The sequence below is a fragment of the Malania oleifera genome, chromosome 10 (genome assembly GCF_029873635.1).
Source record: "Malania oleifera isolate guangnan ecotype guangnan chromosome 10, ASM2987363v1, whole genome shotgun sequence".
In the NCBI taxonomy this organism is placed as follows: domain Eukaryota; kingdom Viridiplantae; phylum Streptophyta; class Magnoliopsida; order Santalales; family Ximeniaceae; genus Malania; species Malania oleifera.
This window is the reverse complement of record NC_080426.1, coordinates 34917218-34930820: the sequence shown is the minus strand read 5'-3', so window position 1 is coordinate 34930820 and position 13603 is coordinate 34917218. Positions and strand designations below refer to the sequence as shown.

Here is a 13603-nt window from a genome sequence, read left to right as displayed (position 1 = left end):
GAACTCGACTAGGCATTTGATCAATGAGATGTGTAGCAGTTAAAATGGCATCGCCCCAAAAATATTTGTTCATATTTGTAGTGAACATTAATGTCCGAGCTACTTCAAGAATATGCATATTTTTACATTCAGCAACCACATTTTGTTGAGGGGTATCCACACAGGAACTTTGATGAACAATTCCATTTTCTTGAAGATAATGTCTCAAGATATTATTGAAATATTCCGTACCATTATCAATACGTAAAATTTGAATGTGAATTTGGAATTGTGTTTGAATCATGGAGTGGAAACTGGCAAAAATAGAACGGGCTTCAGTTTTATCTTTCAACATGTAAACCCAAAAAATACAAGTATGATTATCAGTTTTTGGGTGTACTACATTTGAACATGTTCATGCTCACAATAGGGATAAATTGGAACCTTGTGCCATTAAGTGTGTTTTTATTGGTTACTCTCCTACTCAGAAAGGCTACAAATGTTGTGATCTTGTCACAAAAAAAATGTTTGTTAGCCTTGATGTCACGTTCTTGGAAACTACTCCTTCCAAAAGCAATCTCTTCAAGGGGAGAATTGGAGTGAAGATCGATTCTTTAATTTCTCTGTTGATGAATCTGTGCCATATACCGAGTCTATCAACACCACTACACCATTCCCTGATCTGTCATGTAGAAAAGACCGCTTAAACTCGGGGGGAGATGTAGAAAAACAAAATAACAAGGAGATACTTGTTTACTCAAGGAAACCAAAAACAAAGAACAGGGAGAATCTCATACCTGAGGCACCAAGAGAGTTGGAACCAGTGATAGCTCCAAGCAACCATGAGCCCACACCCAATCCCGATCAGGTAATAAATCCAAATGGCCATGAACTTCCTTCTGATAATTCTACTCCTGATGATATCAATTTACCCATTGCTCTCAGAAAACAAACTAGGTCATGTACTCTCTATCCCTGGTCAAAATACATGTCTTATAAAACTTTGTCTACAGGGTGTCGTGCTTTTACCTCTAACCTTGATAGGATAAAAATTCCAAAGAATATCCACAAAGCCTTGGAGATTCCCGAATGGAGGGAAGGCGTAATGGAGAAAATGTGGGCCCTGGAAAAGAATGAATTTGGGATGTTATGAATTTACTGAAAGGGAAGAAGCCAGTAGGCTGCAAATGGGTCTTCACGATGAAATATAAAGCTGATGGGACAGTTGAAAGGTATAAAGCCCATCTTGTTGCAAAAGGATTTACACAGACCTATGGCATTGACTACACAAAGACATTTGCACCGGTGGAAAAATTGAATACAGTTCGGGTTCTCCTATCCTTAGCAGCCAACTTGGATTGGCCACTTCAGCGACTCGACATTAAGAATGCATTTCTAAATGGCGAGTTAGAGGAAGAAGTCTACATGACGATACCACCAGGTTTTAGTAAGAAAGGTGAAAAAAACATCGTATGTAAACTCAAGAAGTCCCTATATGGACTCAAGCAATCTCCCAGAGCATGGTTCAACAGATTTGCGAAGGTGATAAAGAACCAAGGATATTGACAAGGACAATCAGATCACACTATGTTTTTCCAACAGTCTGAAAGTGGAAAGAAAACAATTCTGATAGTGTATGTTGATGATATAATCCTGACTGGAGATGATACAGTGGAGATAGAAAGATTGAAGAAAGTCCTAACTGCTGAGTTTGAAGGTAAAGATATGGGACGAATGCGGTACTTCTTGGGAATGGAAGTTGCTAGATTAAAAAATGGTATCCATGTCTCTCAGTGAAAGTATATCCTTGATCTCCTAACCAAAACTGACATGCTTAGATGCAAACCTAGTGAAACCCCCATTAAAGTAGTAAAGAGAGTTGAAGACTGTGGAATATCGGTTGAAAAGGAGAGGTATCAGAGATTGGTTGGTAAACCAATCTATCTATCACATACCATACCTGACATCCCATTTGCAGTAAGTGTGATAAGCCAACACATGCATTCACCAAAAAAGACTCACCTAGAGGCTGTGTACAAGATTCTCAGGTATCTCAAAGGTCCTCCAGGCAAAGGACTCTACTTCAAGAAGTGTGAAAGCAAGGAAGTAGAAGTTTTCACAGCTGTTGATTAGGCAGGATCAACGGAAGATAAAAGGTCTACGACCGGGTATTGCACCTTCGTATGGGGAAATTTGGTGACTTGGAGGAGTAAAAAACAGAATGTAGTGGCTCGAAGTAGTGCTAAAGCTGAGTTCAGGGCAGTTGCACAAGGGATATTTGAAGGGCTGTGGTTATGGAAACTTTTGGAACAACTACAGATCACAATGAAATTCCCTATCAAACTCTACTGTGATAACAAAGCAGCTATCAGTATCTCTCTCAATCCAATTCAACATGACAAAACTAAGCATGTAGAAGTGGATTGACACTTTATCAAGGAAAAGGTTGAAGAGGGAACCATTTGTATGACTTATGTTCCTACCAAGGAACAAACAACAGACATCTTTAGCAAAGGGTTAGCCTAACAGAGTTTTGATGATTTCATCTGCAAGTTGGATATGATCAATATCTATGATCCAACTTGAGGGGGAGTGTAGAAATCCCGAGTATCTTGGAGTGATTTAGGGGATATTTATGTAGAGAACTATCTATTATTACGAGAGATTATTTTAGGAGGTTGTTTCCATACTTAGCATACCCAATTGTATTATAAGTATCATGTATTGGCTTGTACAAATCATTCAATTTCAAGAAATACAGAATACCTATTCTGATTTCAGAAAGGAATGCTAGAATATTTTCTGGAATGAAACTGCCAAGTGATATTCAAAGAGCTGCTGTTTTCAGTATGTTCACCTAGACTGGGCAGCATTATTATGATGATGCTGCTTTTTATTTTTTATTTTTTATTTTTTCTTATGTTTGAGAAGTTCTTGTTCTCCTTTATTGTATTTCTTTCTCTTTCCTTGTTTTAAACTTTCAATAAATCTTCTTTTTCTATTAGAAAGAAAAAATGCTAAGCAACAAAGAAACATGTTCATAATATTTGTATAGCCAAGACAAGGACAAACTGAAGGATGAATATAAAAATGTAAGAAAATGATAGAAACAGCATAAAATTGTTACAAATTAGTCGGTATTTCCCATGCAATTGATGACATCCAAATAAAAACGTAAAAGTAGCATATAACAGAAGAATGGCCTCCTAGGATTTTAATTTCTGTTCTTTATTTTTCCAAATCATTCATTTCAAAACACAATGTGAAGTGCCTTTCTCATCCTCTATAATCTCAACTTTTGAACTCATTTGGACTCCTTTTGGTGAATTAAAGCCCCATCCCAATGAGGACAAAATATATAGCTCACACAGTCTCACAGATTAATTAGTTGAGATGCTTTGGCCTAGTTTGACAAATATCAATCACAGCAGCAGTTGAAAGATAAGAACCAGCGATAGCACTGTAACCACACACGGAGCAACCATACACCATCCCCTTACAAACCAAGAGAGAGATAATGACTTAAAGTGGGGGAAAGCCGACACTCCACATGTCTTGGAGGTATTTAATTGTTATTTTTTGTTGTAATGCAAAGGAATGAATGACAAGAATATTGAACAGGAGAGCATTTCAAGACTCATGGTGTGGTGCACATGGTGGGGGCTGGCTGTAGAACCGTGAAGGTTAGATGTCAAAGGCACCTCTTTGTTATGTGGCTCATTTAGAGGGGAAGGATCAAGAGGGAGGCATAGAGAATATTAAATGACCTCTTTGGAGACTGAAGAGCCTTTTGAACTGTACACAATTTTTGCATCCAATGTCACTACTAAAAATGGCTTACAAGTGATGTCAAGACAAGACATACCCAGCCAATTTTTGCATTCAATGTCATCTAGCCTTCCAGGTAACTATAAATCTATGATCAAAGAGTGTGCCACTTTCATGAGTTTGAAGCAGCATGGATTCAGATGTAATGAAGGCACAAAGCATGTCAGCCGATGACATTTACACCACCTGGAAGTCGCACTTTGTCTAAGGCTATATAGATTTGAAGCTTGACTTGCAAATGTTCTTAAAGCCTTGCTCATACATACTACCTCTAATTGGACTTCAAAAGCATCACTTACAGAGTATAACATACGCTATGATCGAATTGGACATGCATCAGGTTAACTTGCTCTTGGGTTCATGTTTTTCTGTTTTTGTTTTTACATTGTCAAGTTTCTGTTTTTGTTCTGTATTTTGATTTTTCTTTGTAGCCCCCCAAAAAAAAAAAATATCCCTTAGGGTGGCGTATACCCTCAATACACTGACATTCAGTCTATCATTTTTCAATAATCATATCAGAAAAAATAAGACAAACATAACCTATAAAACAAGAATTACCTTTGTCACAGTCATAAATGAGTTTACAGCAGAAGATTCTCCGACGCCCCGGCATAGAATAATTGTCAGAAGTACTAAGAGAATTGGAGCTAATATGTTGATAGATAGAGCTCCTCCAAGGAACTTTTCACCACCATGACCAATCCAGCTTGGAATTTTGTCCTTGAAAAAGGGGAAAAGCTCTAATAAAGTAACTACATAGCTCGCCAAGCTTCGTGCTATGCTAGCTGCCCCAATATGATAGTCAAGCATCAGCTGTGCAAAAACGAGGAAAGCAGTGAGCTCATTGAAAGCTGTGTATGCATACAGGTATGCTCCCCCAACAACAGCAGGAAAACGAGAAGCTAGCTCAGCATAGCAAAGAGCATTTAGCACACATGATGCTCCGGCAAGCACAAAACTGATTGTGACTCCTGCATTTAAATAGATAATCATGAGCAAATAATGCATGGATAAACAGCTAAATAACTGCATGTCAAACAGTGCAAATTCACCATCTTCATACCATATGTTTACCAAAAGCTATGTTGCTCAAAACTACATACTATAATACCTGAGATCAGTAGCACGAATCATAAAATCACCTTCAAATTGAATACAACTCCAAATTGGAATTATCAACGATCAACCAAAAGTCTAAAGACAAGTGTAACCTGAAAAAATCAAGGATTTAATTGCATATACACTCAGGAATTTTGCTACAAATTTGACCGGTGAGTTTTCCCTACTGAAGTGAGATGGCGCCTGAAAGCTAATATACCATCTGCTCTGTTAGTTTTGACCAGAAATATTCCTAAAAAATAGTTGTTTGTGAGAAAAGAGATAAACTTCATGTGCAATCAATAACATCCAAGGTCTACTAAAAAAACAAAAAAAGATTGGAAGAAAAACTATCAGGGAAAAAATTTCAGGTGACTTAGCACAGTAAACAACATTAACTCTTTCAAAGATTTAACAAAGAAGACCAAAAAATCTCTGAATTGTAATGATCACACAAATCTAGCATTTACACCTTTCTGATAAGCATTCACTCACTGAAGTTTTTGGAGAATAAATTCAAGCTGAAATTCTATAATCACAAAAGAAAAAATAGTTAAATGAAAATCCAGAAAATAAAATAAGATAAATCTATAATGACTAAAACAAACCCAGAAGCCTGACCTGGATTGACCAATTATCGGGCCTGGAGAAAATCTTTTAAAGGCCAAGGAATTAATGTGTAATGGGCATTAAATGGTCTACAGGAGATGTAAAAGATATCTTCTTTTGTGTTGATAATGGGCTCAGAAAGCTTTATATGAGTATCTTAGACCAAGGATAGCTTGAATATAAACCAAAATTTACAAGTAGCAGATCGTTTAGATAATAATAAATAGTGGAGTTAGGAAAAAACTGAAAGTCTCAATAGGGGAGAATACAGTACAAGAGTTTGCTCTCATTCATATTTTCCTCTCTAATTCTGAAGATTCCATGAAATGAGGCAAAGATGGTAGCAGGAGTAATAAAATTAAGATAATGACAATGTTGCATCATAGAGTAAGTAGATAATAAATACAGATGATGAGATCAAGTCAATGCCTAAGCAGATATGGAAACTGAAATTAATTTGAGGAATAAGTTAAGGATGGACATGGATTGAGATGCCAAGTCAGTGCAGAAATAGACATGGACATTAAAAGCTGCTGCTAAAATTGAATCTTTCATGTGGTTCATGAGAAATAATTTGCAAGTAAATCTCTTAGCTTGAAGGGGTTTTTGAATTGATAGTGAGTGTTCTAATGAGGATTAAAATCGCATTTTCATTCAATATCACAGCAAAAAGGAAGTTTGGAACCTGATTAGATATTGATTTCATACCCCAAAGATGATGACAGTGATTTAAACAACTGGTTAAAATCTACAGTCCAACTCAAAAGTGCTGTTAAGTAGGAAATTAGCATATGGAGAATAATCTTTAATGTTTCTTTGGGCAGATGCAGTAAAATAGGAATATGTAACATCAAAACCATTAGGGTGATCTATGATTGCTCATACATAATGGCATTCTTAGTTGCATTTCAAGTAAATGAATTAAATTTTATAGATATATGATTATATATATATATGATGAATGTCTGATCAAATTTAACTTTGCTTAGATTAATTTTATCAAACAACACTGAACACTGAAAAGACTAATAATAATTATATGTTCCACATTTGGGAACTTAAGCAATGAGACAGCCAACCAATTGGCTCGCATTGTGCATTAAGATGCAATCTTGTAGGGATAAATGGTTTTGTGCCCAATTTAATGAAGACCATTATGATGATATTATAGGTAGAACAAGTCCCAGTTGGTCTCCTAATCATAAATTTCTCCTAAAAAAAACCTACGAAGTTAAAACTTTTTTTGTTAGATTACCACTTTACCTAAAAGCTTAAGATGTTAGGTTGTGGGCCAACAATGTATATCAAGTTTTAACACTCCCCCGCACGTGCAGTCCGACAGCACGTGGAGAGATAAACACATGATAAATAGTACTCATAATAAGGAATGCAATATTTTTTTTTAAAAAATTGCAGGCAATAAGGTTAGAACCCAAGACTTCCTGGTAACCAACTCTGATACCATGTTAGATTACAACTTTACCTAAAAACTTAAGATATTAGGTTGTGGGCAAACAATGTATATCAAGCTTTAACATTTTTTTGCTGTTGCCATCTCAAGAAACATGAGGAAAAAGGAGAACATTAATGCTACTTTTGGCGGTATGGATTAGTTCCCAATTTTGTGGATTTTTTTTTTTAAAATTCAAAATTATATTGAGCTTATTCGAATTCCTCAGAATCCCAAATCGAAGACTTGAACTGACTGATCCGATACACTATGAAATAGAATTTTAATTTCGCATTGCATGATTTTTTATTTTTTTTTCCCTTAAAGATTAACTGTGCCAATAAAGCCAAAGAAAGGAAAACTTCAAAGCTCAAACATAGAAAATTTTTTCGATTACCAAATAGAAAGCAAAGTAAAACTCACCAGGCCCCGCATCGCGGGCGGCAGTGCCGGTGACGACAAAGATTCCAGCTCCAATGGAAGCACCAATCCCAATGAGGACGAGATCAAAGAGGCCGAGGCGGCGGACAAGTGTCCCATCGGAGGTCTCTGAAGAAGCAGCTGGGGGCGTTAGCGATTTCGCTCTGCGAGCTGATGAGCAAAAACGGGAGACCCATGAACAAGATGCGCAACCACTCCGCCCTCCCATCTCCCTCTCTGAATGAAAAAATTCGGGGTTTCAGATCTCAAAAATCAGATGCTGGTATTTTGCCCGTCGCACTGAAATTTTCCAAGAATCTCCAGGATCAGCTGTAAGCTTGGTCGAGCTCCATTAATGGCGAATGAGTACCCAGATAAGCACCCAGACTGCGTAATTAATTTGCAATTTCTGAATTAGCGACGCCTCCTTCCCTGTTCGTGAAGATTCGGAAGTGGGTTTTCGAGGAAATCATATGTTTGTTCGTTCTCCAAATTGCAGGCCTTCAACTGCCATGACCGGAGTGTCGCGCTCGAGTTTCCGTCCACAGGCTGCCGGCCGACCTCGCCGCAATTTTAATTACCAATTATAAGAAATACACATGTAATGAATCTGACCGTATTAACGCACTAATCCATGTCACTATGAATTTATCTTCTGCAGTAATTATATTCCCATATAAAGTACTAATAAAGTTAGCATTATTTAAGAAGAAAAAGTATAAAAAAGGAGAAAAGAGAAAGATAAAACAAATATAGATATAAAAGAAATAAAGAAAAATATTTTGTATAAGATTATATACATATCAAAATAGTAAAGTTTTGATCCAATTCATCTGTAAAGTAAGTATATTCAAATCACGTAAAATTTATGTACCGTCTTATTTATTTTTTATATTTTTTATAACAGTACTAATAATAGAGATCATTATATTATGCCGTAGAATGTATGTGCATTTCAAGAATCATTAATATCCTACACATAATTTTGACCTCAATAAAGTTTCTTCATATATAATAATGGCAAAGTCAAAAAAGGTTAAATTGAATTTCTAAAAAAATTGTCAATCAATTATAAATTGTACATATAAAGAAAATAAAATGTATGTAACTGAACACAAAATAAAACAAAGATTTAAGGAAAGTTAATTTTTTTGAGTGTTGACTTATTTAACTCAAATTTAATAATTTAAATTTTGTGATAGATTCGATGTTCAAAGGCAATAAGCTAATTAATGGGTCTAAAGGATCAAGTAAATGTAGCTAAAGTCAAGGCTGAAGATCATGAAGATAAGCATCCAAAGTTATTGAATAATATATGTCATATTGTAACGATCCAAAAAATATATATACATGATTAGTGTAATAATAATAATAATAATAATAATATATTATTATTATTAAATAAATAAATAAATAAGTAAATAACATAATAATATATGATAAGGATGCATTAAATGTATTATAGCCTCTCTCCCTCTCCTGATCCATCTCTCTCTCTCTCTCTTCTTTTAATTTATTTATTTATTTTATTTACTTCATTTCTTAATTTTTAAGAAATTCATAAAATTACGAAAATACTCTTTCTCTAATTCTTTATAAATAGGAAAGTTCTTAATTCATTTTTCATAAGAAATTTTAAAGAATAGTTGAATGAAAGGTAAGTGAGTTAGATTATATCAAATTTTTCATAAATATACCTGATTTAAATTAAGTACGTGAATTTAATTATATTTGTATTATTTAAATATATATCTGAGTTAAATTAAATACATGGACTTGATCATATCCATTTTTTATTTAAATATATCTGAGTTAAATTAAAATACGTGGATTTGATCATACTCGCTTTTTATTTAAATATGTTTGAGTATATTTTGTTAAGAAATATGTATACATTTTCTCATGTAATTTATAAAATTATAATAATGATTAGCACGCAAATCATGTGACATGAGCTTATTTTATTGAACAAATGAGCAAGTATGAGATTTGTATTGTGTTATATTTATTACATGTGAATAATGATGAGATTTTATTATAAGTTTTATATTTAGAAATGTTGGGATTTTTATGATACTGTTTTTATTACATAAATTATAATAGTATATTTTAAGAACCCTAATAACTCGAATGTTATGGATGCTCGGTACCGTAACTACAGATGAGTATAAGTGCAACAACACTGTTGTGTAAGTTTTGGTGGATGACAGTAGATTTATCCTAAATGCACACCTAGCTTCGAACCAAAACCTAATAAGAAAAATCTCACTTATGTTACAATTTGATTTAATTTAGTCGGTCAACCGGTTAAGTTCAATTTTTGGACCACACAACCCAGTCATAGGGGTAAACATGACACCCACACATCAAAGTGAGTTTTTTTATACATATTTATATATTTATGTGATCAGTACCATTTAATAGACCTAAATGATGAATATAAGGAAAGTATGTATATGTGTATATATATATACACATGGTTTATAGTTTACAAAATAGGGTTTTTAACGGTTATGACATTAAATATCAATTATTAAACGATTTTGTTTTACACTATAAAGTTCATTTTAGCTACATATTGATAATAATCTAGTTTTTACTTACTAAACATTATCTCACCCTAACTATCATGTTATTTTACAGATAACTATGCAGGACGTTATGGAAATCAGGCATAGCGAGCATCTAGGTGGGATTCGAGAATATAGTTTAGAATAAATGTTGTATAATACCGGTTAAAAATATTCTTATATTTCATATGATGTAAATATTGTTATTTGAGATACTCATATAAATATGGTTGTTTAGTACTCTAGTGTATAATATTTGAGGTTTTAAATTACTTCCGCTGCTTATATTAAATTATTTATGGAAAGTCGCACCTTGAACCCAACCGGCGTTCGGGGCGTCACAGTTGAATTATTATTATTAATTAATTAAAAGTAATAAAAAATAATAATAGTAATAATAATTAATTAAATAAATAAGTAAATAATGAAATTTCCTATGAAAAATGAACTAAGAACTTTCCTATTTATAGAAAATTAGAGGAAGGGTATTTTCATAATTTTAGGAATTTCTTAAAGATTAAGAAATGAAATAAATTAATTAATTAAAAGAAGAGAGAGAGAGAGAGAGAGAGAGAGAGAGAGAGAGAGAGAGAGAGAGAGAGAGAGGCGCTAGCTCAGATTTAATTGAATCTATAAATTTCATCCTTCAATTTGATAAGGATGCATTTAATGCATCCTTATCATATATATATATAGAGAGAGAGAGAGAGAGAGAGGCATTGGGCTCAGATTTAAGTGAATCTGTAAATTTCATCCTTTAATTTGATAAGGATGTTGAATAATGAAATTTACAGATTCACCTTGTCATACATATTTATATGCATCCTTATCAAATTGAAGGATGAAATTTACAGATTCACTTAAATCTGAGCCCAGCACCTCTCTCTCTCTCTCTCTCTCTCTCTCTCTCTCTCTCTTCTTTTAATTTATTTATTTATTTCATTTCTTAATCCTTAAGAAATTAATAAAATTATGAAAATATCATTCCTCTAATTTTCTATAAATAGGAAAGTTCTTAGTTCATTTTTCATAGGAAATTTCAAAAAAGAATTGAAGAAAATGTAAGTGGGTTAGATTATGTCAGATTTTTCATAAATATATCTGATTTAAATTAAGTATTTAAATATAAACCTGAGTTAAATTAAAATACGTAGATTTGATCATACCTGCTTTTTATTTGAATAAACTTGAGTATATTTTGTTAAGAAATATTATAAATTTTCTTAGGCGATTTATAAAATTATAATAATGATTAGCTCATAAATCATGTGACATGAGCTTATCTTACTGCATAAATCCGAAAGTATGAAATTTTTATGGTGTTATATTTATTACATGTTTTATTGTGAATAATGATGAGATTTTAATACAAGTTTTATATTAAGAAATGATGAGATTTGTTGATTCTATGAGTCAAATCCTATTTTGATAATGACAAATCACTTGGTAGTTGACCTGTGCAATTGAATTTGTGAACATGATCATGATTTAGAATGCACAAACGGTAAACTTGTATAGAAACCACGAGGAACCTAAAGTACATATCACTTGACTCAATCCATGAAACTAGAGGAATAAAAGGATGAAGAAGCAAGCTTTAAGTTCAAGATCTTCAACGGAAATGGGTATTTAGAATTGAATGTATTTACATATGTCATATGATATAATTTGAAGCTCAAACATTTCCTAAACTGACCTTAGGACTCATGCATCTCATAAAAGACTCATTTACATTAGTTCTAGGTTGAATGAATTCTTCGAAGCAAATTTTAGAGGCCTCGTCGACAAACCCCATGGTCTCGTTGATGAACTCATGAAGGTCACTTGGCGACAAACAGTGTTGTCTCGTCGACGAAAAAATACTGAGAGCCCAAAAAGTTCATACAGTGCTCTCATCGATGAACTCATGGCCTCGTCAACGAACGAGTGTTGTACACTCGTCGAAAAACGTACCCATTCGTTGACGAAGGTCGCAGCACAAAACGACGTTCTCAGCGCAAATATGGACGAAAACCTTTATTTTTAAATGATCCAACGACAATGATTTAATCTGATAGCGAGAACACTATTTAAACATACTCTAAACCCTAGAGACACAAGAAGAAACACTTTAGAGAGACTAATCTTGTTATCTTGTACTAAGTGTGCCTCCATTCCAAAGATTTTGCCAACACTCTTCTACATTTATATTCTTTGGGCAAATCATCTCAACTTTTCAAAGGGATTTCATTTACACATCTTGCAAGCAATCCTTGGTGATTGAGGTTTGATAAATAAGTGATTTATTTGTGAATTCAATATATATATATCAAAGGTTTTTTTTTTCATCTCTCAAACACTTATATCTATTATTTATATTGAGAAGAAAAATTCTTGTTTTAGTACTTGAAAAGTTTATTTAACAAAGGTTTTTGCTAAAATCTGAATCTTTGCAAATATTCAAGTTTATATTTTACACAAAGATTTCATCTTATGATGTTATTGCAAAAACTTTTTGTTGGCCCAAATATGCGTCTAGAGGGGGGGTGAATAGACGTCTTTCGCGGATATATAACTTTTTCTACAATCACAAAGTTTTCTTTGCAAGAGCAAGGGTATTATATCACAGTATATATATAAAGCAAATAGCAATAAGTGAGCAACACAAGAGAGAAAGGATAAGAGAAGCTTAACGCAACGATGTTAATGTGGTTCAGCACCGAGCCTACGTCCATGCCTTGAGACCAACTCAAGGATTCCCCAAATCCACTATGTAACCCTCCTTCTCGGCGGAGAAGCTTTTACAAACCAGCTGCTCACAAAGAGCTTTAACAATGGTGCTCACCTAGAGTCACCTTATAATGGCTCACAAAGAGCCTTCCAATACAATGAATTTGAAAGCAAGTAGATACAATGTAAAATGCTCCTCTTTGAGCTAAATATCCCAATACAAGCCTCACACTATTCCCTCTTTGTAAATGGTATGTAAAAAAGAGTAAAGAGCAAGAGGGCAAGATGGCACAAAGTGAAACCCTATTATGAATGCACAATAATTGTTCTCAACAACCAATTTGCTTAACTAGTTTGAAATAAATGCATAAGGCCCATTTTAAAGGTCAAAGGGACGAGCTGGGCGCTGGAGACCCATTGAGCATTAATTGACATAAGACAAATTGAGAACTAGCCATTTAAGCACATTTAATGCAGTCTGCAGCCCGACATTCATCGATGAGGTCACGACTTCATTAACAAGTCCCATAACTACCTTTGTCGACGATGCCATGTGTTTGTTGATGAACCATTGGTTCTGAATTCAGATAGGTCTCGGTTTCTTTTTGTCAGCAAGTAACCTGTGTACGTCGATGAACCAGTGTATTGTGTTCGTCGTCGAATCCCCTGTATTCATCGACGAATTTGCTCTGAACTTTTAGGTGGTCTTGGTATCTTTTCGTCGATAAGTACCCTATGTACGTCGACAAACCATATGATTGTCTTCATCGCCGAATTCCCTGTATTCGTCGATGAACCTGCTCTGAACTTTTTGGGTGGTCTTGGTATATTTTCGTGAACGAGTACCCTGTGTACGTCAACAAGGTGCCTTGTTGCGTTCGTCGATGAATCCCATGTATTCGTCAACGAACCCTTTACTTCATTTTAAAAACGTTTAAGC

At 34.1% G+C, this 13603-nt stretch overlaps 1 protein-coding gene across 1 annotated transcript in view; it reads right to left on the bottom strand.

Moving 5' to 3' along the window:
* Positions 1-12777, bottom strand: part of LOC131166429 (cationic amino acid transporter 9, chloroplastic-like) — a 33043-nt gene extending 20266 nt beyond the window's left edge. Inside the window, exons 1-3 of the mRNA XM_058124968.1 lie at positions 12628-12777; positions 7388-8039; positions 4366-4778 (exon numbers count right to left, since the gene is read on the bottom strand). Coding sequence (XP_057980951.1) covers positions 4366-4778; positions 7388-7613 — 639 coding nt within the window. The 5' untranslated portion in view covers positions 7614-8039; positions 12628-12777. The remainder of the gene's footprint in view (positions 1-4365; positions 4779-7387; positions 8040-12627) is intronic.
* Positions 12778-13603: the final 826 nt, after the last annotated feature.